Below are 26,874 nucleotides of genomic sequence, written 5' to 3' on the forward strand. Positions count from 1 at the left end.
AAGTACAACCCATTTATCATTTATTTATCATTTTATGAAATTGCATTGTCCCCTTTGAAATAAACTAATCTAATGTATATATTTTTTTAATTATTATTATTTCAATATATTTTCATTTTGGATTTTCTCTAGTTCATGTAAGCTTCTCTCAATGGATGTGTGAATGTGTGTGTGATGGGGGGGGTAGTTTTTTTTGTTTGTTTGGTTTTATTTGCTTTGGCTTGTGTGTTTTGTTTTTCTTCTGTTTGTTATATGTTTTGGCTGGCGATATTTTTGGAAAATAATTAATACAAATATAAATAAAAGGGACAAAGCGGTAGGAAATGGATGGCTGGACGGATGGATAAATTAAAAAAAAAAAACAATGAGACTATTTAGCCACCAGATGGCAGCACATAAGATCTAAAGAAACAGGAAATACTTTACGATGGCGCTTTTAGTTTTTAAATATATTTAATTATATGTGTTTTTTATTTATCAACTAAGCCGTATGTTTTATTGATGTTATTATACGTATAAGAATAAAATACAATCACAACATTGTGTGTTTATTTTTTTCTTTTATATTAACGACTGAGGTCTCCGTCTGTCCACTCAAAATGGCGGAAGAGCCAGCACGCGAATGGAGCGATGACCAGCTCAAAAGTGACGATTTGCCCAAAAAAGACATCATAAAGTTCATTCAGGACAATGCAGCACATTCGGTATGTGTAGCACAGAATATTTAAACGTGTGGTTGTTCATGTTCAATGGTGCAGTGTGACGGCAATCTGCATCCATGTGCGTCAGCTTTAGCTTGACGCAGTGTAGCATCAGACGAGGCGGAAATTACGGCAGCGTTTTATGAATAAAGATGGCTGATTTGTTCATGTTCAACCCCCTGATTACGTAGAATGAACGCTAATGACAGTATCCTCGTGTGTTTAGTTCCTCAACGAGCACAAACTGCTGGGGAATATCAAGAATGTGGCCAAAACGGCAAAGAAAGAGCAGCTCGTTGTCGCCTACAACGAGCTGTTTGTTAGCAAGGTAAGTGACGTCACAGCGACGCGGCATTTTCGTGCGAACAGCAAATAACGCATGAATAATGTGATTGTTTTGTTAGCGGTTTAAAGGCACCGAGCCAGTGGAAGAGGCGACAGAGCAGATGAAAGCCGTGAAAATGGACGACAAGCCCAAAGAGGTCAAAGCTGAAGTGGTGGACGAGGTAGCGGAGTTAACACTTCCGGGTTCGTAGTTGTGTATGTAAACAAACTAAAACACTGGCCTTCCTTATTTTGTCTGCCTAAGGGTCCACCCAAGTTCACTAAATCAGTGCTGAAGAAAGGCGACAAGACAAACTTTCCAAAGAAAGGAGAAAATGTCAGCTGCTGGTACACGGGAACGTTGGAGGACGGAACTGTATTTGACACCAATATTCCCGCAGGTAGAACACACCTGGCAACATGGAGGCTCTTTAGATACATGCATGTAAACACAGGCAAACACTCATAATGTGCAACAAAACTAATGTCAAGATGCTGGTCACATTTAATAAATGTAAAATAATGTTAAAACAGTGCGGCGAATTAAGGGTTAGTGCATGTGCCTCACAATACGAAGGTCCTGGGTTCGATCCCCGGGCTTGGGGTCTTTTTGTGTGGAGTTTGCATGTTCTCCCTGTGACTGCGTGGGTTCCCTCCGGGTACTCCGGTTTCCTCCCACCCAACATGTCAATATAAACATAAATAATTAAAACAAATCCAGGTTACACTTAGACTGAGACTTAGACAAACTTTAATGATCCACAAGGGAAATTGTTCCACACAGTAGTGCGGTTTCAAAGGATGGAAAGGGTAAGTAAGGATGGAAAGGATAATGCAGGTATATAGTAGACTAAAAATGTACTATAGTAGCAATATAGAATATAACATCTATGTAATATTTACATATTATATATATACAGCACGGTGCGAGAGGGGTTAGTGCATCTGCCTCACAATACGAAGGTCCTGAGTAGTCTTGGGTTCAATCCCGGGCTCGAGATCTTTCTGTGTGGAGTTTGCATGTCCTCCCCGTGACTGCGTGGGTTCCCTCCGGGTACTCCGGCTTCCTCCCACCTCCAAAGACATGCACCTGGGGATAGGTTGATTGGCAACACTAAATTGGCCCTAGTGTGTGAATGTGAGTGTGAATGTTGTCTGTCTATCTTTGTTGGCCCTGCGATGAGGTGGAGACTTGTCCAGGGTGTACCCCGCCTTCCGCCCGATTGTAGCTGAGATAGGCTCCAGCACCCCCCGCGACCCCGAAGGGAATAAGCGGTAGAAAATGGATGGATGGATATATACAGTATATCATATATAGGGGACGGCGTGGCGCTGTTGGGAGAGTGACCGTGCCAGCAACCTGAGGGTTCCTGGTTCGATCCCCACCTTCTACCAACCTAGTCACGTCCGTTGTGTCCTTGAGCAAGACACTTCACCCTTGCTCCTGATGGGTCGGGGTTAGTGCCTTGCATGGCAGCTCCCGCCATCAGTGTGTGAATGGGTGAATGTGGAAATAGTATTTAGGGGCAGCACGGTGGGGGAGGGTTTAGTGCGTCTGCCTCACAATACGAAGGTTTGAGACAATTTCAATTAAAATGTCTTCCGAGCTGTTGTTCTTTGGCAAGACACTTCACCGGGTCGTGGTTTAGCGCTTGCATGGCAGCTTCCGTCATTAACTTGTCATCAAGTGTATAAAGAAGCTAACCACTTGGTACTTACACCTGAAGTAAATGGTCTGTATTTATATAGTGCTTCACTATACCTAGAATGATACCCGGAGCGCTTTTCATTTTACGTCACATTCACACACTGATGGCGGAAGCTAACCCCGACCCACCAGGAGCAATCAAGGGTTGGTGTTTTGCTTAGGAACACCTCAACATGAGTTCTCCAGGCCGTCTTGTAACCGGAGGTTCAATCTTGGCTCTCTACCCATTGAGCCCAGTACTTGCCATGCACTTTAGTTGAAAAAGCAGACACACATATAAGGTGTATTTTGAAGGTCCAAGTGTAAACATAAGTTAAGCACTTTTAATGATCAGTAATTTTAATATTGTTGCTGACTTGTTTGATTTAGACATATTGTGCTGAGCAGCCACAGCAGAGCCATGTAAACCGCAGTACATTCAATTTACTGTTCTATGGTTATCTTTTTTGTTCGCTTCGCTTCCACAGGTGCCCACTTGTGGTAGCATCCCAAAAAAGCAAAGTCTGTTGAGATTTGTTTGGCGTTGTGCTCAGCGTCAGAGGTTGTGTGCTACTTCTGATGGTTATCTTTTCCAAGTTTAAAATGTCTAACGCCAGTAGAAGTGACTTCTAATGCATAATTGTTTTGTTTTGTGTTCGTCTCCTCTGCAGCAGCCAGAAAGAAGAAACAAACAAAGCCGCTGAGCTTCAAAGTGGGCTTGGGCAGAGTCATCCGAGGAGTACGCCATCTTCTTTTTTTCCCTGTTTGTCTCTTTCTGTGTCCAAACTGGTCTGTGTGGTAACAGTAGGCTTTTTCTTTCCTCAGTGGGATGAGGGTATTCTGACCATGAGCAAAGGCGAGACGGCCCGCTTGGAGATAGAACCCGAGTGGGCGTACGGGAAGAAGGGCCTGCCTGATTCCAAGTATCCTTTACTGTCATTGCGCCATCATGGCCACTACATTAGGTACCTCTAGCTTTCACACAATGCTATAACCACAATACAAAGTTAGGTGTTTCAATAGCATGATTGTTGCATTATTGTGTTGTCTCCTCTTTAACTTGAACTTCTACCAGAATTCCGCCCAACGCCAAGCTGATCTTTGAGGTGGAGCTGGTGGCCGTGGATTAACAGATAAAATGTTGGTAAAAATTAAGTCACAGCACCTTTTGCAGTGTTTTTCTCCCGAGGTCTTACGATGATGTTGACTAGTTTACGTTTGTTCCTGACCTTCCAATGTTTTTACCTCCTTTCGGGACAGTAATGGGTCTTTACTTTATTATGCATTGTACTATTTTGTTTGCATAAATATCTTTTTTACAGAACACACTGCTTTTCCTTTCAATCACACATTCATTGTAAAGAACATTGCCGTTTGAACACCGTGAGGATCAGGCGGTAGGTACGGTTCGTCAAAAAATTTATGGAGCACAGGTTTGATTCCCATCAAGGTAACTTAACTAAATAAAAAGCTCATTCAGTGCTAAATCAAGTGGAAAAATTGACATAGTTTTCCACTTTTATAACATTGCTACCTCGGGTTAGCATGCTATACAATTTGTATGATTTGTTTTTTGACAGATTTTGGGCGTGACAAACTCGTTTGCTTACCTGCGTAATAAAGTGTCCAAAAAAATAAAAAATCACTGGTTGCTGACTCTTACCTTTTTATTGAAATTAACTGCAAAAAAAAGCCACCATTATTAGTCTATTACCCGTTAATAGAGAAAGTAAAGTGTTAATTCACACTCAGAGAGCAAATCTACACGAAACGGTACAAAAATAAAGAGGAAAACGATAATGCATACAACGTACAGGTTACACTCGAAATGATTAAGAATCCTGATCAATAATTTCTAACAGCTGCACACTGCAGCCGCCTTAGACAGCAGTGAAGAAAAGGCATTTGACACAAAACTGGACTGCAGAATTTATGGAAAAAGGCAAACCATGTCATGCGTGAATAAGATAGTTGCAAGTTCCAGCTTAACCGATGCCATCTTTGAACCCCAGATAGGTCACAACAGCAGTGTGTTGAAGGTAAGGAACATTGTTGAATTCAAGAAAGTAACTAAATATAAAGGTGGTGCCAGCATCCCTCACAGCAAAACTGCCTCCTTTGACAATAAGTCTTCTGTAAAGGAAAAATATTGACTTATCTGTCCTTTACATTCCTCATTTGTTGTATGTTAAACCTTTATTCTCCAGTTATTTGTGGGTGTCCAGAACCGATTGAATGGATTTGAAAATTTTATTTTTTGTACAATTCAGGCTTTGTTGGACCTTTTAAGAAAAACCAAGGTACTACTGGTTTTGATGTTCTATTGGTAAAAATATATATTAGCTTTCAAAGGGAAAATTAGTTTTTGTTCGTGTAAGTCATTTTTTTAAATGTGTCCGTTTCCTGTAATTTGGGTATTTAACTAATGAGACGCCAGATAAAGCAGACATTTCAATTTTTTTTGTAAAAGGCAACACTAAATGTATATTATAAGTGACCTGTGTGTATTTCTTTTCATTTGACCAATAAAACATTAGAAAACACAGACAGAGGCTCAACTTGTCCCAAGTCAACATTTTATTGAACTTGGGGAAACATTTTAACTTGGATTGGTGGTGATCATTTTCAATGGGACACCTTTAGGAGTTGGCATTGGGGCCCTTCTTCTTTCCAAAGGTGGGCACCACATTGACAAAGCGCCTGTTGTACTGGATGCGGCGCTTGGCACGGCCAGTCTTCTTTTTCTTCTTTTCCTGCTTGTCCACCTGAACAAAAACGGGGGTAAAACAGTGTTGAATTCTCATTAATTCAGACAAAACATAAGTCAGTGGGTGTACTAAAACATTCTCACTTTGGGGGTCTGTCCCCTGACTTTTCCGGCACGGGCCAAAGATCCGTGGACTTTACCTGTTTGACAGTTAAAGACAGAAACAACGGTATAATATTGCAACATGACATAAATATGTAGTGTTGATTGTAAAATTATAACCACAACTGACCTCCTAGTAGCCTGCCAGCTACCTCCAAGGTGCAGAGTTCGGAGACACCACATGATGCCAGGGAAGCATCATCCTCCAGCGGGCAACCTGCAAGCAAAAGGACCTGATCCTCCACCAGGAGACCCTCTAGAGTCTGGACATGAGCCTACAAGAAGAACATAAAAACGGTTAAATGTGCCAAGTATGTGCAGCCTTAGTAATGGTAAACAAGAAGGGGAAAGAGATGTACCTTGATCTGACCCACAGTCTCTTGTCCGCTCACCTCAAGGGTGTGAGTGTTCTGGGCACGCAAGAAGAGCTGCATTTTGAAGCTTAAACACAACAATATTAATTAGCTGGTTATGACGAATCTAGCTGGTGACGTTTTACTTTCCTATTTACTATTGTGGCGCGTAACGTAATAATTAAAAATCCCTAAAGATTCCACATTTAAAAAATATAAACTACACAGACAAACCTAAAGTCATATGTTGTAATTGTTCCAGGAATTTAAAAAAGTTTGAAGCAATGTGAGAGAAGTGGAGCTGAGCCCACAGTGAAGCTAATGCTAAGGTAGCCGCATGCCACACGCGGAAAAGAAAATGAACTCCGAAATCAAAACTTACCGCTATCGTGTTGCGTTTAAGATTGCAGTGTGGCATTAAACGTCTTTTAGGCACGTATTCAGTACATAATTATAAGTAAATGATCCGATAAAATGGACTTTAACCGCTTGGTTCGCCAAGGCCTTACCTCGTTAGATGCTAGTCGTCAGACGCGCAGCATAGAAAGGGATGTTTGAGGGCCGGCAGTGCGCATGTGCCAAATTTACGTCAGAGGTTTCTGGACGACGTATCCACGCCCACCCCTCTTGCCTGCTAGTTTTTTTTTTCATTGAATTTTTATTAAATATATATATATATATATATTATATTTAAATCCATACATGTAAATAATATACACGCACAACTGATATCCCATCATATAGCATTGTTTAAAATAGAAGTTCAATGGCAGCCTTTTCGTCGTAGTCAACCTAGCCTGATACAAACAAGGCTAGTAAGTGCAGAGTAACCGAAAAATACATTAACCACCTACCAATTAATTTGATGTATTGAGGATGGCAAACAAGTACTCTTTATAAAATAAAAACTACCGGTAGTATAATTTATTTTGGATGTCATATAAAAACTATACTATCCATATTCTACCGCTAGCCATCCTTTAATAATTTTCAGAGTTGGAACACATGACTGAAGTACTTCAGCGTTAATGGCAGCAGACTTGGATGAACGTATGATGTACAACAAATGTCTATCACAATAAAAGAATGGAATGTAACAGGTGCATGAGGACAATCTCTTTATTATGAAATCAAGACAAAAAAAAACCTCTTAATTTGGGGATTTTTTGAAACGAATGTGAACAATTTAAAATTCTTAAAATTAAACGGAACCCACAGGGATGATGAAAACTTTAGCCTTCCAGTTTAGAAGAGGAGCAGAGGGGAGGAAGAATAAAGCCTGTCTTTACAAACATGCATGTCAAATCCCAAAAAAGGTGCTACAATGTACATGTGGAATCAATATTAGCTCAATTCAACTAAACTTGACATCAGCGTTTGTTGTCTTTTAATTTAAAAAGCTAAGACACATTCGCCTTTCCACCGAGACCAAGCCGAGCATTGAGGGACGCTTTGCCACGAGTCTTCAATGGAGGTCAGGGTGTATCCATCATGTGGGAGGAGGAGGGTAGTACTGGTTATACTGGGCATATTGGTTGTACTGCCCCCAGGAGTTTTGGTTCCAAGCACCACCATACTGTTGCTAAAAAGACAATGCAAAAACATTAGTATGTAAAAGTCACTAAAATATTGTCATTTAAAAAAGGGTGAAAACCCACCTGGTACCAGTTGTAATTGTATGCCGAGCTGTTGGTCATGTCCGTTGCTGCGGCGGCTGCAGCAGCAGCGGCCGCCTCATCATCGTCCACGCGCTGACGTTTGGCGTCAGGTTCCTGAGAGCTGTGACACAAATTCCACAGTTAGCATTGGGATGTGTGGTCTGAGCCTTGTTAAAAATAAAAAAGGCATCTACCTGTCATAACCGTTTTCCGCCTTCGCTTTGGAGGACTCCACTTCTTTCTGTAAGTGCTGGTGTTCATTGTATGCGACCACCAGCCTGGAATTTGTGGCAAAGACCAAAGTGAGACCCACATCCAATATCAAAGGTAATGTAAGGAAAAATGTGTTGCATCGTTTGCTACAAACTCACGAGTTGATGTCTGTGCCGAAGTCTTCCAAGAACTCTACTTTGCGCTGTGCGAAGAGGAGGCGTGCCTCCGCCTCCATGGGGCTCTTCAGGGCGCTGTCAAAGCAGGCCAAGATGTTGGCTTCATTCTGCGTCACATCTTCGTACTCCAGCTCCAGCAAGTTGAGGTAGAGCCTTGGACTTGTCTGCAAAATAGTGTTTTTAGCAACATGTAGTTAGATTAAATTGAATGGAGTGAGGCTAAAATTCTCTGCTACATCACAGTTCATATAAGCCATCTTCCAAATGACACATCCAACAATAAGATTAAACATTAATCACAGGTGTTACATTACATGGCGGTGTAACTATATCAATTAAATATCAGACATTTAGTTCCTATTGGCTTTGATATAAATCCTTTAGTTTTTGCCCTTTAAGTTTTTCCTCTGTCCAGGGACTTATGGTGCTTTCCATTAACCTTGAAAGTTGGAAGTCAAATCAGGGAATGACGTCACTGGGTGTTCCAGTTATGAGGTCGGAAATCAAGATGGCCACATCCACAAGGGCTATTCTTGCGCTTGCCTTATCTGATTATAAACAACTTGTGAAGAAATACGCACTTTTTCTGCAACCTTTAAACCTAGTAGATGAAGAGGAAACACAAAAACGCTATTGCTAGCGATACTGAGCGAATAAGGCACATGAAAAATGCTATTTACACTACACCAACATTACCATTTCTAAATGTCCAACAATATATCGTATACGGCTGATTTAGTGCGACAAAAACTAGCCAGACGTGCTAATACCAGATATTACAGAGGCTTTTATTATTGTTTACACTTAGAACAGCCATCTTTGAAGCCAACCCGAGGGTGATAAGGACTCTCCAATTTTCCAAGTAGGAAATCCAACCTCGCATGTTGAAATTTCCGATGAGTAAACTCGCAAAAGCTGACTTCCCAATACACCTGGCTGCACCATTATTTCCTCAATTTGTACACCACAAAAAAAACAAAAGATTTTGGGATAATAAAAAGTATCAATCTAATAACTTTTATATCGACCATATACTGATTCTAAACTAACATTAATGTCGATATTTGTATCGATCCACTCACCTCTGTTTACATTTTAGAGCTCCAGGATAGTATATCCTCCTATGTTATCTAGTGTAGCATGTTTTGCTATTCCTCGTCCTCCGGTCATAAATGTACTTGTGCCGCCGTGGAGGCGAAGGTTGCTGACTTAGAAGCACCTTTGCACTGTGGCGCCACTAGCGAGCACGCTACATTGCGTGGAGGACGTGGTCGTTCTCTTGTCGCTGTGAAATTTGCAGGACACACGGCTGTACAGTGCGAGCATTTCACTCGCATATGCGCCAGGTAGAAAAAATTAAAAAGGGGTACTCGTGCGAGAACGGATTTCAACTCTTTCGTTCGCATTTTGCTCCTAAAATAAATCCATACAAAGTAAACAAATTAGAGCAATATTTGTATACAAATCAACAAGTGATGTCTTGATTTTTGTTTAACATTACAAATTACATTATGACGTCGCGTTCACACCCCACCTCGACACTGTTTCACCCAACATAATGAATAATAGTGATCATTATTTTGGTCATAATCGTGCAATCTCATATAGAACATTATTTTTATCTATATGGACAAAATGTGCAGCTACGTCTTATGGCCATCAGGTGCCATATTGTTTTCATATATTTTTTTCTGTTTTTTTTTTATAAAACGTGGTTAAAAGATTTCAGTTTAAGTACTTTTAGAAAATGTTGAGCACTTTTAGATACATGATAGCACATGATATCGTGACATCCCTAGTCCCACCACATTGCTAAATACATGTTTCCAGTTGCGACACTAAAACAGCTGATTTAAAATGCTGCTGGAAATAATCAACTCATTACCGGTATATGCTACTCAGTACAAAAAGCCCTGACAAATATACACAGTCTGAACATTTTTAGCTGCACTGTCACCTGCCATAAAGCATCCCTGAAGAAGTTGACAGGTTGGTGTTCCTGGCTAAAATCTTTGAGGGAACAATGATATTTGTATGTCTTCTAAAAAGGTTTACCTAAAAGAACACCACTGTTTAAGGTCAATTATTTTCAAGTTGGTGCAGACTTTTAAAAATGGAAGTTGGTACCCTACTATGCAAGACAAACTTTTCTTATCTATTGGTACCTGTTTTTGTGTATTTGGGATTGCCGTAAGTCCTGTAACTGTGAAACCAAACTATGGATGTATGGCGGAGATAATTAAAAAAACTTTCCTTTTTCCAAAATTGCTCCAAACAAGCCATTTATAATTTGAGACTTCAGTTGTGAAAAAGCTAGGCGTCCAGCTATAACACAGCTAAAATGTGTCAACATGCATTATCACAATATGATGATAGTATTAAAAAGACCTATTGCCTGCCAAATTCCTAGAACTGATATCATACATTGTTTAAATTGCTCAACTCTAATGCTGAAGGGTGTGAGTCGGAGCAAAAAAAAATCGAAGTATAAAAAAACGAGGTGTTCCACCTGATCTATTTCAATCGCGTCCAGCAGCACCTTCTTCGCCTTGCTCAGGCTTTTCTGGACTTTGACAAACAACCTAGCCAGCTTCACGGCATAGAATGACGTCTCTGTGGTGCTCTTTGACGAGTCCATGGCCTCCTTCAGGAGCGCCTCCGCTTCTTCCAGGTTGCCACGTCGACGCTCCAGACTGACTCGCCGCAGACGCACCATGGCCAGACTTGGAATCACCGCCTCCAGGGTCTTCAATATGTTTCGGGCCTCCTCCACATTGCCTGCGAAAACAAAAAGCAGAAAAACGTGAGTGGGGTTTTAGTGTCACGCTGCATTACCTTTACAGCTTTAACTCACCCTGCTGTTCTTCAAAGGCAGCCCACAGCAGGTTAACTGCAGGCTTTCTTGGCAAATGGACGGTGCATGCTTTCCTGTAGACATGTCGGACGCCGTCGATGCTGTAGGCCTCTAGATACTTGGCGTACTTGAGCGTGAAAGAAGACAAAGTGGGAAGGAAAGGCAGCAGAGGACAGGAAAGTCGAGAGAGAAAGAAAGAGGGGAAAAGACAAGACAGACATTTACATTTCCCATCCTCTGACTCGTTGAAATGTCTTCATTGACAAGATCGTTCTTAGAATTTTTCTGTGTAAACCCATCAGCACCTTCATGGAACCAATTAGATAAGATTCTGTAAGGTAGTGGGAGACGAAGAAGATGCAACGTAGTAGTTGGCAAATGCTGCAGTCAAATCTTGTGTGGCAAGCTGGCCATCCCCTAATACAACAGATACAGTCACATATCAACGTTACACGCAGAGAGAGTGCAGGACGTTTTACTCGATGTGATTGTCATCGATGGTGCGGGGAAAGTGCAGGGAAGCAGCGAGAGTAGAAGTGGAGCATTTGTGAGAGAAAACGGCTTGATACCTTGATCCAGAACTCTTCATAGAGAGCACAAGCGATGAGGCAGCGTTCAAACAGAACCACCACGCGCTCCGGGGTGCCGTTCTCCATCTCGAAGTCCAAGTACTCCCTCCAGTTGTTCAGTTGGGTCTTCTCAAGGGCTTTGACGTGGAAGTATGGTCTCTTAATCTGACAAGATCACAGACAACTGTTAGTTACAAGTAGGCCTGATAAATGATTTAAATGTTTAGGTTAATCCCAGTTTACAAATGAATAATGATTAATCACCATTTGCAACTATTTCTGAAATGTATCAAGTTTTGTAGTAAAGATGACAGGACAAATTATAATTGTTTAACATACTGCATGATAACATCTTTAAATCAAGCTAAAACTACACATAATGTATATTTTTTCACTTTGCAATAGCTGGAGTTACAGGATGCATAGAGAAGCAGCTCAAAAAAATGTATATTGTCTTCTTATTGGATATACTTCTAATTTATTCCATTCAGACAAGGTTTAAGTAGAGTAAATGTAACTTCTGCAGGGCAGAACAATGACAAAATAAAAAAGTTACATCTACTATACCTTAACATTGCCTGAATAGAAGAAACAGAGTACAGTAGAAACTCGATTCCTAAACGCCTCTATTAGCATCGTTTTCGGTTTGCAAACGGGTACAACGCAAAATGTTGTGCCGCTGCCATTTTGATTAAATCACTTCCGGTGACCGCAGGCACGACCATTTGAAGAGGCAGCGCCCCATACGTTAAATCTTGTACACACTGGCACAGCCATGTTGAAGCGCTTCGAGGCTAGCGGCACTTCTGATGAGTTTATTTCCACAATTGTCGTACCTTGCACTGGTAAGAGCTGTGTCAGCCTGTCTTAGAGATCACATTGTGTGATCGAAACACTTCAGATGTGTCCAAACTCTCACAGTCTTGCTGTATCACTTTGAGTTGCAAGACAACCACTGAGCTATCCTTCTAACTATGTGGTTAGTCTGCGCCTTCATTTTGAGGATTTTATCAGCAAAAGGTGGCTTAATTACAGAGGAAAAAGAAAGCACTACCTTGACACAGGCCAATGAAGGATTGCCTCACACGGCTAGTTTGTGCTGACGCTAGCGGCGACATGACACCACTGCTCGTTTGTAACTCCAAAACTCCCAGAGTGTTTAACAATGCTCCACAGACAAGGTAAAATGATTTTCCTTTTTTGTTTTTTGAGTGCACCAACGAGACTTTGTTTGTGCGCGTGTTCATTGTTGACATTTAATCAAATCAAATCAAATCAACTTTATTTATAAAGCACATTATTTTAAGCTTGCTGTAATGTTGTTTGGATAAAATATTTGAGCCATTTCCCCCTTGGTATGTTGGTTTGAGAGATATATAAATATGTATACATATATATAAATATACATACACACATATGTACATACACATCAATTTATGCATACATACATAAATATATATATATATATATATATATATACATACACACATTTTTACACATATATACACATTCATACATGTATGTATATACTAATACATACATACATACATACATACATACATACATACACATATATATATATATATATATATATATATATATATATATATATATATATATATATATATATACCTACATATAGATATACATATATACACACATATTAGGGTTGTATGGTATACCGGTATTACTATAGTACCGCGATACTAATGAATAATTTTCGGTACTATATCTTCTCTGAAACGTACCGGTCCCGAACCCCCCCGCGTCAAAGTCACGTCGTGACATTGCTGGTTTCACGAGCAGAGGAGCATGTTCGGCGGCACACAATCACAGAGTACTTACAAGCAGACACAGTGTGTAGACAGAAAAGGGATAACGGACACATTTTGGCTTAAAAACTTAAGATAAAGGTGAAGTTATAAAAATGAAACGCCCTCAGGAAGAGGTGCTTTAAGACATGGCTAGCTAATTAGCGGCTAACATCCATCCGCCATCAACAGTGTTTTAGTTACTTCTAAATCACTAATCCTGGCCTCCATGGCGACAAATAAAGTACGTTTCTTACAAGTATCATCCCTGCAGGACGAGGAATAGCTAACCATGCTTTACTACACATCGTAGCTCACCGGCATCAAAATGTAAACAAACGCCATTGGTGGATCGACACTTAACATCCACTGTAATATCACCAAGTACAAGCACGTATCGAGTCGATACTACTATGATTACGTCAATATTTTTTGGCATCACAACATCTTTCATTTTTTTTGAATGTATATAATGTTTATAAACTCGGGAAATATGTCCCTGGACACATGAGGACTTTGAATGTGACCAACGTATGATCCTGTAACTACTTGGTATCGGATTGATACCCAAATTTGTGGTATCATCCAAACCTAGTGTAAAATATCAAACAACAGAAGAATAAGTGATAATTACATTTTAACAGAAGTGTAGATAGAACATGTTGAAACAGGAAGTAAGCAGATAAACAGTAAATGAAGGTAGATTAATAATTAATTTTCTACCACTTGTTCTTAATAATGTTGACAAAATAATGGAATTGGGGGTTAAATAACTAAACCTTTTTCTTTATCATTTAAATTTAAAAAAACACAAACTTTTACAAATTAAAATGGAAGGTCAACATATTTATACGTAACACCAGCATGTACCGTATTTTCCGCACTATTAGCCGCACCTAAAAACCACAAATTTACTCAAAAGCTGACAGTGCGGCTTATAACCCGGTGCGCTTTATATATGGATTAATATTAAGATTAATTTTCATAAAGTTTCGGTCTCGCAACTACGGTAAACAGCCGCCATCTTTTTTCCCCGTAGAAGAGGAAGTGCTTCTTCTTCTACACAAGCAACCGCCAAGGTAAGCACCCGCCCCCATAGAAGAGGAAGCGCTTCTTCTTCTACTGTAAGCAACCACCCGCCCCCGTAGAAGAAGAAGAAGCGCGCGGATATTACGTTTCATTTCCTTTGTGTGTTTACATCTGTAAAGACCACAAAATGGCTCCTACTAAGCGACAGGTTTCCGGTTCATGAAAAGACGCAATCTCTCCATCCACACACGGACTACTATTTCACAGCAACTGCCTAAAGACTTTCAAGAAAAGCTGGCTACTTTCCGTGCATATTGTAAAAACAAGATAGCTGAAAAAAAGATCCGGCCAGAGAACATTATCAACATGGACGAGGTTCCACTGACTTTTGATATTCCTGTGAACCGCACTGTGGATACAACGGGAGCACGTACGGTGAATATTCGCACCACAGGGAATGAGAAGTCATCCTTCACTGTGGTTCTAGCTTGCCATGCTAATGGCCAGAAACTTCCACCCATGGTGATATTCAAAAGGAAGACCTTGCCAAAAGAGACCTTTCCAGCCGGCGTCATCATAAAAGCTAACTCGAAGGGATGGATGGATGAAGAAAAGATGAGCGAGTGGTTAAGGTAAGTTTACGCGAAGAGGCCGGGTGGCTTTTTTCACGCAGCTCCGTCCATGTTGATATACGACTCCATGCGCGCCCACATCACGCTGGTTTTTAATATATTATTAAAGTTTGACTGACCTATCTGACTGTTTTTTTGACATTCCTTTAGCGCAGTTAGATGCGGCTTATAACACGGGGCGGCTTATAGGTGGACAAAGTTTTGAAATATGCCGTTCATTGAAGGCGCGGCTTATAACCCAGGGCGGCTTATGGTGCGGAAAATACGGTAGTTAACTTACAATAGTTATTTAACAGTTTTGTTTACAATTAATTACATGATAGTTCTCGCTTGTGCCATGTCCCAAAAGGCCGAATAGCGTTGTTCAGAAGTTGCACAGTCCATTTTTGTGAATATATTTTCTTCCGGTTTATAGGTAAAATATATGCCAACAGCTGATAACCGTGATCAAACTCAAATTAATTGCGATTGATGATATAGCAGCTTTGCAATTATATTCATAATAACATTTTTAAAAAGTATATTTACAGTTTATATTCTTCCCCCCGCAACATCCGGTCTGACTGCGATAACAAAATAAAGGTTTCAAAAAAGTTCCTTACAAAAGCATAATGTGCTTTTGAAGCACTTATTGATACATATACAAAATAACTTAAATTAGTTACTGCAGATCACATATTTGTTATTTGTTGGGGCGGTATAGCTCGGTTGGTAGAGTGGCCGTGCCAGCAACTTGAGGGTTGCAGGTTCGATCCCCGCTTCCGCCAATCTAGTCACTGCCGTTGTGTCCTTGGGCAAGACATTTTACCCACCCGCTCCCAGTGCTACCCACACTGGTTTAAATGTAACTTAGATATTGGGTTTCACTATGTAAAGCGCTTTGAGTCATTAGAGAAAAAGCGCTATATAAATATAATTCACTTCACTTCACTGTTATGACAGCAATATATGCAAGTAATAGAGTGATACGTTTACATGGGTAAATGAAAGCTTACCCCTTCCTCAAAAGCCCAGCGCTTGCTGACTTCATGTTCATTGTGGTTGAACACTTCCTGTCGAGCCTCAATCACCTTGTGACGCATGTTCTCGATCTCAGTCACTCTCTACATGAAAACACAAAGAAAAGTCGAGTGGTTAGCAAAGCCATGGGTGCGTGACACATATTTTATGATCCACATGATGTAATAGCTGCTGGTCCTGCAGCCATAGATTTACATCACCAGAGACAAGAGGCCTGCAGGGTGGGGGTGTAAATATGCACCCTGCATATCAACCTCTAGGTGCAGGTGCTGGGGGTGAATGGGCCTCAGTTGGTCCTTTTAGTTTAAGGGCGAGTGTCCCTGACTGGATGCCAGCTTGAATCCCCCTGGCTGTCTTTGGCTTGGCTGCCAACATAAAGACAACTCTTCAAACCTGAGCAATTTTTTTCCTAATCCATTTCATGGTGGAGAACAGGCAACCTCCATCAAACTCCAGAAAGCAATTCAAGTTTGTCTTCACATTTCCCTTTGCAGGGATTGCGGGCCGCACTTGTACCTTTGCGGGGTCGGCGAGATCCTCTGTGCCAGGCGGCAACTCCTCTTGGGGGGCAGGGTTTTCTTCATCCTCTCTCACCATGGATGCCAGATTGGCTTTGGAGAGCTCCAACCTCAGTTGGACAAACTCTTCCTCAGACAGGAAGTGTTTGGGGTTGTTGTTCTGTATGTGATCTTTGAACCTAGATGCATGATAAAGAATTACAATTTACAAGACAGCATTTATATGGTTGACTGCAGCCCTTTCAAATTTGTGTTCCTTACTTCTGGAAGTGCTGAGAGTAGAGTTGTGTCGGGATGGCCAGGATGCGATCGTAAATGGCTGTGACGTTTCCAAGTTTTTGTTGTTCTGTCTCCCAAGTGATGAAAGACTCCCAAAGACGGTCGGAGCGAAAGTCTGTGCCTGCAGCAAGTACTGCATGTTCATAGGCCCTGTGGGTGAAAAGAACAATAACATTTGACTTTTGTCTCTACCTTGTAGTGAGGCTATGAGTTTTTTGAGTTTTTTGAGTATTTTTACGCACGCTCTAATTCGCCCCTCAGTTTCTGGGTCAGTTGTATCCGAGTTCTCCTTGATGTAAGTCATATAGTGCAGCCACAGGTCAACACTCAGCGGGATGGCCTGCAAGCCTCGCCGGTACACCTGTGACAAAAAACAGAATCGTTTGGACATCTGTATTGATGCAAAGATGATCTGCATTAGTTGAATAATTAAATGTATCCTTACCTCTTCTGCCACATGTATGTTGCCATGCTTTTTTTCTATGTCAGCATACTTCTTCCAGTAGCCATAGCAGTATGGGTAGCGCAGCAGAAAGACATCAAATGATTTTCTCACAGCTTCCAGGATATTCTGAAAGATTAAGCGTGTTTTGCTACATCACTTTTAAGGGCCTCACTTGATGACGCACACAAGTGGTTTCCCCTGACCTCTTGCTCAACATATTGCAGCAGGTAGACCCAAGCGTTGAAGTCTTCTGGGCTGTCTTCGCATCCTTTGAGGAGCCTTTCAAACTCACTGGGAAGTTCTGGCTCCATGGGGGGAGGGGGTTCTTGGCTTATGTCTTTGGGGCCCTCTTCCAGCTCCATGACTTCGTCAGTAGCTTGTGGTGTCTGAGTGTCACCTGTAGGAATTCAACTGGGTGCTATAATGTAAAGTTTTTCACTTAAACTGAAACAAGCCTGACATATGTGGCGATTTTACCTTGATTAGCCAATTCCTGGCTATGTTCCTGAGCCTCCATAGACTCAGACTGGAGTTTGGGCAGCTGGTCACCCTGTTCCGGGGGCTGCAGCGGAAGCGGCGGTGGAGGTGGGGGTGGCTGCTCCTCTTGATAGAGCGGAGCGCTAGCAATCTGAAATTGCTCCATGCTCTTCTCCACGGACCTATGCCCCAAAGGAGGAGGTGGCGGCGGGGGTGGTGGTGGCGGTGGGTCTCCATCATTGGGTGCTGGTATGCTATTGAGTGGCTCGGGGGCACTTTGCGCCACATGCCAGTCTTCAGCTTGGTTTAGAACAGGAGGGTAGGCTTCGCCGTTGCTTGTCATGGCGGGGGGCTCAGATTCCAGCATTCCACAATTAGGGTCTTGTGGGGTGTGAAGGACTGCTGAAATAAACAGTACAAGTGTGGTTACCAACTAAGGATCAACCATAAGGTCGCATGTAGGGATGGGGATCAAAAACAGATTCCTATTCATAACCGGTTCCCAGTATATCAATTCCCTGAAATCGCTTGCCATTTTTTCCAAACGATTCTCTTAACGATTCCTGCGGGCGGGAATGACGTCATGACGCAACATGCGTCGTGGCAGCAGACAGCAAAATGGCACCCAGAAATGCTTCAAAGTCTTTTTACAAGAAAATATTGCAACAGTGCTACTTGTAATAATTGCAAGGCTGCTATATCATCAATCGCAATTAATTTGAGTTTTATCACTGTTATCAGCTGTTGGCATATATTTTACCTATAAACCAGAAGAAAATGCCTTCGCAAAAATGGACTGTGCAACTTCTGAATTTGGCCATTCGGGACATGGGACAAGAGAGAACTATCATGTAATTGTAAACAAAACTGATAAATCAAATCAAATCAAATCAACTTTATTTATAATTATTGTAAGTTAACTACATGCTGGTGTTAATGTGTATGGTCATGTTCAGAGTTCACAAATGTTTGTATGTATACCGTGCCTAAAAGATTATTGACGGAGAATGAAAAATGTTGTCTGTGAGAGAAAAAGGTGTGTGCGCATGAGAAAGAATGTGTCAGAATTGAACCTGATGTTAGCACAAGATTGGCAATAAAATTTGAAAAGAGTGTCATACTTTGTGACTTCTACTGGACACAACAACACAATAAGCTGAAAAACACATTCAGTAATATTTATACAGCGCACAGAGATATTAAATACACAATATCAGTTTTCAGGCAAATGCTTTTTTCATACGACGATTTGTGCATTTCATCTCTCCTTGGCAAAAACTGCCCTGTTGCACCTCCAGTAAACACAATCATAAATAATAATAAAATGAAAGTTGTCAGCTTTTAGCGTCAAATATAAAGGAAATGTCAGTTACAAGATACTGCAGTAGTAAACAATAGGAATGCAACAACGATACTCGGTATTATCCTGCACTGGACAATCACAAAATATGTGATATTAATCGAGATCGGTCCATACGAAAAAATGTATCTTGATTTTTTATGCCATATTGCCCAGTCCTACAAGCAATATGCTGAAACACAGAACACACAGAATGCAATAACTATAAATTAATGTTGAATTTTAAGCCGCGCCGATGTCATCGCAGCAGCAGTAACCTGGCGTAAATACAACACGTACTCTATAATGCCTCCAATAATGTTTGCGCTGTTTGTTAAATGTATTAAATGCCTTCTCACTTAGATGAGAATGACAAGAGCCAGAGTCTGACTGGCTCAGAGGCGGGCAGTACTCGTACCAGTTCACATCTTCCGCTAGACAAATGTCACTGGGCAGTGACTAAGTTTGTGATCAAAAGCTTGCACGCATTTGCCACAGTAGATGCTCCTGATTTTCAGAACGTGAATGTTTAATTCAAGTCAGAGAGAAAAGATGCATGTTTTCCTTCCACCAGATTTTTACCCAGTCATTTCCGTTATACAGGTGAAACTTAGAACATTAGAATATCATGTAAAAGTCTATACATGTCAGCAATTCAACTTCAAATGTGAAACTAACATGTGATAAAAACTCATTCCATGCAAAGAGAGATAAGTCAAGCAGCAACCTTTATTTATAATTGTTATGATCGTTTTTGAAACCCCCCATTTTCTGTGATTTTCAATTAAAAGGTTTTATTAAGCTGTAAACCATAATCATCAAAAATATAATAAAAAAGGATAAGTTCATATCGCATGGTACTGTTATATTTTTGTGTAATTTTCACGTATGATTCATAAATCCCACAAAAATATTTATTTCTTATATTTACTTTCAAAAAAGTTATTGTTGTCAATACTATTTATGTGCCTCTTAAGACTTTACTGTAGGCTTTGTAAGGTCATGTTACCTATGAACTAAACAAACTGATGCTAATCCACCTTTTTGTTCTTTTTTTCCAAAAAAATAATCGACAAGAGAGCCGATAAAGAGCCGAATCGAAAGTGGGATCGGAACCGGGAAAATGTCATCAATTCCCATCCCTAGTTGAAGGTATGTGCGTATTCACCGCTGGCTGGCTCTACGCAGTGGTCACTCGTGTTTCACGCTTGAATGTGCCGTTGTGAACAGCAACCACTCAACAAAACTCCCCTGCAAAAAATCTACATTGAATAAAAACTTAATTGGAATTCCTTCTAAACTATAAGTTATACATGTACATATCTGTAAGTCCACCAAATATATTTTAAATTGATGAATTTTATTTTTTTTAGATTCGCAGATTTCCTCTTCCTGGTCGCCCCTGATGTGACTCACGTCACAAGTCGAGTCGGACCAATCATGTTTACTCAGATTTTCTTGTAACTTTCTATATTAATTTAATTAATTAATCACTTAAAAATACACCTTAACTGTGAAACCTAATTACTTGTTTGTTTAAGAAGCTTTCCAACAATACCAACATTTTTTAAATGTAAACACTAAGAAAGTTATGACATTTTGAACAAAAAAGGTCACACTTAAAATATTGACCCCATTGACTTTGTATGAATTAGTGCATTTTCAGTGGGTACAACAATGTATTGATATTTATCTCAAGAAAATAATTTTTTACTGAAATCGTTCGAGCATGTCTAATATTGCTGGTTTATTTTAAATGTTTTACACACATGCCTATTAGCTGCATGTTTTGGAGAGAGACTATAAAATCATGTATTTAGAAATGTAACTTTGTTATATAAAAAAAAGGTTTCATCTACTTGAATACATCAACATTTATGGCGATGCATAGATACGCATTACTTTCAATTAAATGCATTAGATGGTAACCACACTGAAACGCGTGTTTGCATCGTCAAACTTTAAGTTAGGCCTTGACTACTTGTCTACTTCCTGGAACAACCGCCGCTGCTAAGTGACTGTGAGTTAGCTTTCTTGGAATAAATTTGGGCAAAATGGATTAAAGTGCCAATTGTAAATTAGCGTAATGACCCAAAATAGTTTACTTAAAGTGACCAATCTCCTTGAAATGCCATTGACCTTCTGACTAGGAAAACTACAACGTGTTCGGGATACGCAATTCTCCTGTTTCTCCTCCAGCAAGTAGTCGGCCTCCGTTGCTTCTAGAAATTAGCTATCCGGCTAACGTGGGACATTTTAGCTAGCGCGGCCGTTTTCACGGTGTTAAGATTAAATACAACAAGTATGTGTGTAACAACCCAGTTGGTGAGCTTACCGGATTCTTCCATCAAATATTAGCGTCAAACTTTAAAGCGTCGTTTCTTGGTCACTTCGAATCTAATAAATGCAGGCAGCGTAGCGTGCTTCGTCCACCATCTTTTTTTCAATCCCAAAGAAGCAAGGCAGCTAGTGCGCCTGCTCAGTCAATACGGCCCCGCTCGTCTCGCTTTCCGTCGGCACTTTCGACACAGAGCGATACTGTAAAGTGTTTAAAAAAAGGAATATTTATAATAAACTAAGTCAGTAAGTGTGATTATCTATTTCATTTTTGCATCATGGTGATTGTTGGTTATATTATTATATTATGCATTTTGTGGCGAAATTCTTCCCGCCCTACTTGTTCACTCTACCTCCACGTCACTAACGTACGCTTTGAAATTCAAAGCAATTGAATGACATGGTTAAGTTTAAAAGGCAATGCATACAGCGCACCTTATCTTGGCATGTAATATTTTAAAATCACAGGATCATCCTAAATGATACGTTTGTGTGAGTGTGAGAGGAATTCGTGTTCTTAAACATGACATTTACACGCCGTCAAACATAAATTGAAAGCTTAACATGGCGCCCAGGGAGCCAATGAGGCGGGCTGCGGCGCGCATGCGAAATAGTGTGTGGTGCCTTTCGTAATCTTAAAAGTCAGGAATTGTTGCCTGGGTTTTAAAACAATACTTACATGTATTTCACATGTATTATAAAACCATAGTTTTATAACCAACCGATTGGAATTTACACATAAACGTCATCAGTATTAACTAATGTTGCTGTCAAGTAGGGGCGACACACCCATCGGCCACCTTTTGTGTGTGTTTTACTCAAATGCCCGAGTTAGTGACGTGTACTTGAATGCATCACCAGTTTGTGTATGTGAACCGTGTACAGGAAGTGGCGGGCCACGGCTGCTCTGGGTCCGCACCTTTTCCGGTAACACAGTACTACGGTTGAGAGAGCGAGCGAGAGCGGCAAAAAGAAGACTGAGAGGCGGAGGAGAAACGGCCCGGGAACCGGGCAGAACGATAGCCGGAGACGTGAGTCTTTTCCACCATATTTTAATGACATGGTATGGTCCGTCTCTCCTAAGCCGAAAAGGGGATTCTTCTTTCGGCTTCAAAGTTGTCCTCTGTCCTGCTAACACCCGCCCCTCCCTGTTCTTGTGTCATAGAAAGGGAAGAGGAGAAAGTCGGATGAATCACTGACCTTTCCGGGCCTTCCTCCACGGAAAGGTGGTGGGGGTGGAATCCGTGTGTTACGGCGGTGAATTTAATCGGCAAGTCCCTAAGCGATTGTGGACGCACAGCGACCGAGGAGGAAGTGCTTAATCCGGGTATGGACTGGGCCTGACTCCGTCTCCCGCTGAGCGCTCTGGAGTCTGGAAGACTTTGAAGTCTTTGTGGAAATGTGTTTTTTAAAAGGCACATGTTAGATTGATCCTACAAGGGCTACTGCACACCCACTCAGGTCACATATAAAAATATTTGTATTATTCAGCCGCCATTAAAGACGCTAGACTTCCTTACCCCCCATCTACTAAGTATTTATGCCCAGCAAACAAGATGGGGAAAATGCTGTCAAAGATCTTTGGCAACAAGGAGATGAGATTATTGATGCTTGGACTTGATGCAGCGGGAAAAACCACCATCCTGTACAAACTGAAGCTGGGACAGTCAGTCACCACTATCCCAACGGTGGGCTTCAACGTGGAGTCGGTCACCTACAAGAATGTCAAGTTCAACGTGTGGGACGTGGGCGGCCAGGACAAGATACGGCCCCTTTGGAGACACTACTACACCGGTACCCAGGGCCTCATCTTTGTGGTGGACTGTGCCGACAGGGATCGGATCGACGAGGCCCGTCAGGAGCTCCACCGTGTCATTAACGACCGTGAGATGAGGAACGCCATCATACTCATCTTTGCCAACAAGCAGGATCTCCCAGACGCCATGAAGCCCCACGAGATCCAGGAGAAGCTGGGCCTGACGCGGATCCGGGACAGGAATTGGTACGTTCAGCCCTCATGTGCGACGTCCGGGGATGGACTCTTTGAGGGCCTCACCTGGCTTACTTCAAACTACAAAAGCTAATGCCCCACCAAACTGAACTTAACAGTTGTCAACAATGAAAACACATGCGGGAGAGAAAGAGAGAGTATAATGCAATTAATTACACAACCTCTCTGCTCTATAGCAATTAGTTTTATTCCCCATTTTTCATAATTGTGACTATTATAACCCAACATTGTAATTTTTGTTTGCTTTGCAGCTCCCTCCCTATCTGCATAATCAGTTTAAGAATAATTTCAGCTCTTATTGTTTGGCAGGTTACTTCGCTTTTGCTATCTTCTTGTTCTCCATGGACTTGACATTACCGATCCTAAGAGTAGGTGGACAACTTCTGGGATTTGTTTTGCCTTTTATTAGCATGTCATGTTGAACTTTTTCTAAGAATGTCTATGTTGCGCCTCAAATACAAACAAAAAAGTGATTGTACCTGTTATTTTTGTTGTTGTTTTTTTTTGAGGAAGAGGGACCCCTTTAGGGATGTTGGACTTCGACTCACTGTGATATGGAATATTTCTCTCACACAGATCTTCCATTGCGTTGTTTGTAGTTTCAGCTGCCTTAAAAAAGGGTGTTCTTTGCACTTTGGGGTGGAATGTCAAGAGAGGTGTCACTTTGCTGGTTGTGCGCTTTTAAGTTTGAACTGACTTTTGGACCCCAGCAAGTGTTTTTACGACATCCTCCACTCTCCAAACCGCCTCTATTTTTGTAATGTTGGCGCTTTAATGACTTCATCATCATCACCCTCTAATAGATCACTCTTCAGTTTTATCACATTTTTTTGCAATGCTGATTGAAGTAATAAAAAAAATGACATCCAAATCAGAAAAGTGACACCTTTTTTAACAAGATACAAAGTGACATTTGACGGGTGTGAAGAGGAAGTGAGAGAGATCAGCGTTGGGCGAAATAAGAGCTCTGGTGCGGCTTTCTGCATGCTCTTATGAGTCACCGCCATGCAGTGGATAAATAATGACATCTCTGCTTTCAAACTTTGAACACCGCCCCACGCAACGTTTTGCGCTACCGTAAGACCGCAAGGTTAAAAAATGGGGAACGAGCAGTGGGCTGCAAATGTCCCATGTGCAAGACTCTGGACACCCAAAACGTTAAACCTACAAATGCTAATAAACATAATTGAATATGGCCTTTAAAATAATTTTTAGAGCACAGGTGTTGTGCAGCGATACAGTCCAACATGGTTTCTGTTATAACAAAATGAAAGCATGAAGATACACAACAAATATTTTAAGTCAATTTATTCTTCATTAGGCACCTTCTACACAAGACACTTAGTAACAATAATGATAATAATTTGTATAAATGTGCTTATTATTATGGTGAAGTATTTCTCATATTTTAATTGAAACAATTGTCATATGGTGCACGGCACATCTACAACCACAAATGTATTTTTATATTAGGAATTACAAAAAAACCTGACATAGTCTTTGTGTAGGCGTATCTAATGTAGTGCAACGTCAATGTGTGATATTTGGGTGCATATATTTGAAAGCTTGTATATCAGTTTATCAGCTTCCACCTAGCAAGAAGGTGTGGATTTTGGCTGGTGAAACGGTACTTGCCAATAAATGTATTTGGTTAAACAACCGAGTAGATCACTACCAGGTTCCACTTAAAAAATAAACAGGTGGAATAAAGTCATCATTACTGTACTGTACTTAAACGTACCCTCCTCCTCCTTTGTTTCTGTATAAAGTATTTTTTTTTTTAAAAAGACCGGAATCCCTGCGCTCGGAATGTGGATTCACTATCTATCCCTTCATTTGGAAAGCAAGGCAGTGTTTGCTCGATGCCATGTTTGTTCTCCTGAAGTCTGACCTGCTGCTGACATGCACATGTACAAATACCACAGCTCTAGACACTGGTTTCTACAAAACCCAAAACCAGTGAAGTTGGTACGTTGTGTAAATCCTAAATAAAAACAATACGATGATTTGCAAATTCTTTTCAACCTATATTCAATTGAATAGACTGCAAATACAAGATACTTAACGTTCGAACTGAGAAACTTTATTTTTTGCAAATATTAGCTCATTTGGAATTTGATGCCTGTAACATGTTTCAATAAAGCTGGCACAAGTGGCAAAAAAGACTGAGAAAGTTGAGGAATGCTCATCAAACACTTATTTGGAACATCCCACAGGTGAACAGGCTAACTGGGAACAGGTGGGTGCCATGATTGGGTACAAAAGCAGCTTCCATGAAATGCTCAGTAATTCACAAACAAGGATGGGGCGAGGGTCACTACTTTGTGAACGAATGCGTGAGCAAATTGTCGAACCGTTTAAGAACGACATTTCTCAACGAGCTATTGCAAGGAATTTAGGGATTTCACTGTGTACGGTCCGTAATATCATCAAAAGGTTCGGAGAATCTGGAGAAATCACTGCACGTAAGTGGCAAGGCTGTGACCTTCGATCCCTCAGGCGGTTCTGCATCAAAAATCGACATCAGTGTGTAAAGGATATCACCACATGGGCTCAGGATCACTTAAAAAAAACACTGTCAGTAACTACAGTTTGTCGCTACATCTGTAAGTGCAAGTTAAAACTATACAATGCAAAGCAAAAGCCATTTATCAGCAACACCCAGAAATGCCGCTGGCTTCGCTGGGCCCGAGCTCATCTAAGATGGACTGATGCAAAGTGGAAAATTGTTTTGTGTTCTGACGAGTCCACATTTCAAATTGTTTTTGGAAACTGGACGTCATGTCCTCCAGACCAAAGAGGAGAAGAACCATCCAGACTGTTATAGGCGCAAAGTTCAAAAGTCAGCATCTGTGATGGTATGATTAGTGCCCAAGGCATGGGTAACTTACACATTTGTGATGGCACCATTAATGCTGAAAGGTACTTTCAGGTTTTGGAGCAACATATTATGCCATCCAAGCAACGTCTTTTTCATGGACGCCCCTGCTTATTTCAGCAAGACAATGCCAAGCCACATTCTGCACATGTTACAACGGTGTGGCTTCGTATTAATAGAGTGCGGGTACTAGACTAGCCTGTAGTCCAGACCTGTCTCCCATTGAGAATGTGTGGCGCACTATGAAGCGTCAAATACCACAATGGAGACCCCCGACTGTTGAACAACTTAAGCTGTACATCAAGCAAGAATGGGAAAGAATTCCACCTGAAAAGCTTAAAAAAATTGTCTCCTCAGTTCCCAAATGTTTACTGAGTGTTGTTAAAAGGAAAGGCCATGTAAGACAGTGTTAAAAATGCCCCTGTGCCAACTGTTTTGCAATGTGTTGCTGCCATTAAATGATTATTTGCACAGAAAAAGTAAGTTTCTCAGTTCGAACATTAAATATCTTGTCTTTGCAGGCTATTCAATTGAGTTAAGTTAAAAAAGGTTTGCAAATCATTGTATTCTGTTTTTATTTACGATTTACACAACGTGCCAACTTCACTGGTTTTGGGTTTTGTACTTAATGGCTTGTCTTTTTGCGTTTACAGCATCAGAAACTCGGACTGTTCTGCGCGGGATTGGACATCTG

The 26,874-nt window shown here is 40.9% G+C and overlaps 4 protein-coding genes across 5 annotated transcripts; 2 read left to right on the plus strand and 2 right to left on the minus strand.

Annotated features, from left to right (window-relative positions):
- The first annotated feature begins 560 nt into the window (after nucleotides 1–560).
- Nucleotides 561–4,036, plus strand: fkbp3 (FKBP prolyl isomerase 3). Its single transcript, XM_061929361.1, has 7 exons — nucleotides 561–704; nucleotides 928–1,029; nucleotides 1,106–1,207; nucleotides 1,291–1,426; nucleotides 3,384–3,451; nucleotides 3,538–3,635; nucleotides 3,788–4,036. Exons 1-7 carry the CDS (start codon nucleotides 600–602, stop codon nucleotides 3,840–3,842), a joined length of 666 nt encoding a protein of 221 aa, XP_061785345.1. The 5' UTR covers nucleotides 561–599; the 3' UTR covers nucleotides 3,843–4,036.
- A 1,235-nt stretch (nucleotides 4,037–5,271) lies between these two features.
- On the minus strand, nucleotides 5,272–6,523 carry faua (FAU ubiquitin like and ribosomal protein S30 fusion a). The gene is made up of 5 exons (XM_061929362.1): nucleotides 6,444–6,523; nucleotides 5,941–6,022; nucleotides 5,712–5,856; nucleotides 5,564–5,619; nucleotides 5,272–5,477 (listed from the first exon to the last, which is right to left on the minus strand). The coding sequence occupies exons 2-5, from the start codon at nucleotides 6,013–6,015 to the stop codon at nucleotides 5,352–5,354; spliced, it is 402 nt and encodes a 133-aa protein (XP_061785346.1). The 5' UTR covers nucleotides 6,016–6,022; nucleotides 6,444–6,523; the 3' UTR covers nucleotides 5,272–5,351.
- Nucleotides 6,524–7,039: 516 nt separating this feature from the next.
- On the minus strand, nucleotides 7,040–21,450 carry prpf39 (PRP39 pre-mRNA processing factor 39 homolog (yeast)). The gene is made up of 15 exons (XM_061929766.1): nucleotides 21,290–21,450; nucleotides 17,616–18,017; nucleotides 17,342–17,535; nucleotides 17,139–17,264; nucleotides 16,936–17,054; nucleotides 16,676–16,843; nucleotides 16,413–16,593; nucleotides 15,872–15,979; nucleotides 11,405–11,569; nucleotides 10,836–10,962; nucleotides 10,491–10,759; nucleotides 7,964–8,145; nucleotides 7,787–7,870; nucleotides 7,593–7,713; nucleotides 7,040–7,516 (listed from the first exon to the last, which is right to left on the minus strand). Exons 1-15 carry the CDS (start codon nucleotides 21,300–21,302, stop codon nucleotides 7,424–7,426), a joined length of 2,352 nt encoding a protein of 783 aa, XP_061785750.1. The 5' UTR covers nucleotides 21,303–21,450; the 3' UTR covers nucleotides 7,040–7,423.
- A 615-nt stretch (nucleotides 21,451–22,065) lies between these two features.
- On the plus strand, nucleotides 22,066–23,787 carry arf6a (ADP-ribosylation factor 6a). 2 transcript variants are annotated; one of them, XM_061929768.1, is made up of 2 exons: nucleotides 22,066–22,354; nucleotides 22,457–23,787. In XM_061929768.1, exon 2 carries the CDS (start codon nucleotides 22,848–22,850, stop codon nucleotides 23,373–23,375), a length of 528 nt encoding a protein of 175 aa, XP_061785752.1. In that variant the 5' UTR covers nucleotides 22,066–22,354; nucleotides 22,457–22,847; the 3' UTR covers nucleotides 23,376–23,787. The 2 variants fall into 2 exon arrangements, with proteins under 2 accessions (XP_061785752.1, XP_061785751.1); XM_061929767.1 differs by having other exon boundaries at nucleotides 22,066–22,322.
- The last annotated feature ends 3,087 nt before the right edge of the window (nucleotides 23,788–26,874 follow it).

This window comes from Nerophis lumbriciformis, linkage group LG34 (assembly GCF_033978685.3).
Source record: "Nerophis lumbriciformis linkage group LG34, RoL_Nlum_v2.1, whole genome shotgun sequence".
Lineage (NCBI taxonomy): Eukaryota > Metazoa > Chordata > Actinopteri > Syngnathiformes > Syngnathidae > Nerophis > Nerophis lumbriciformis.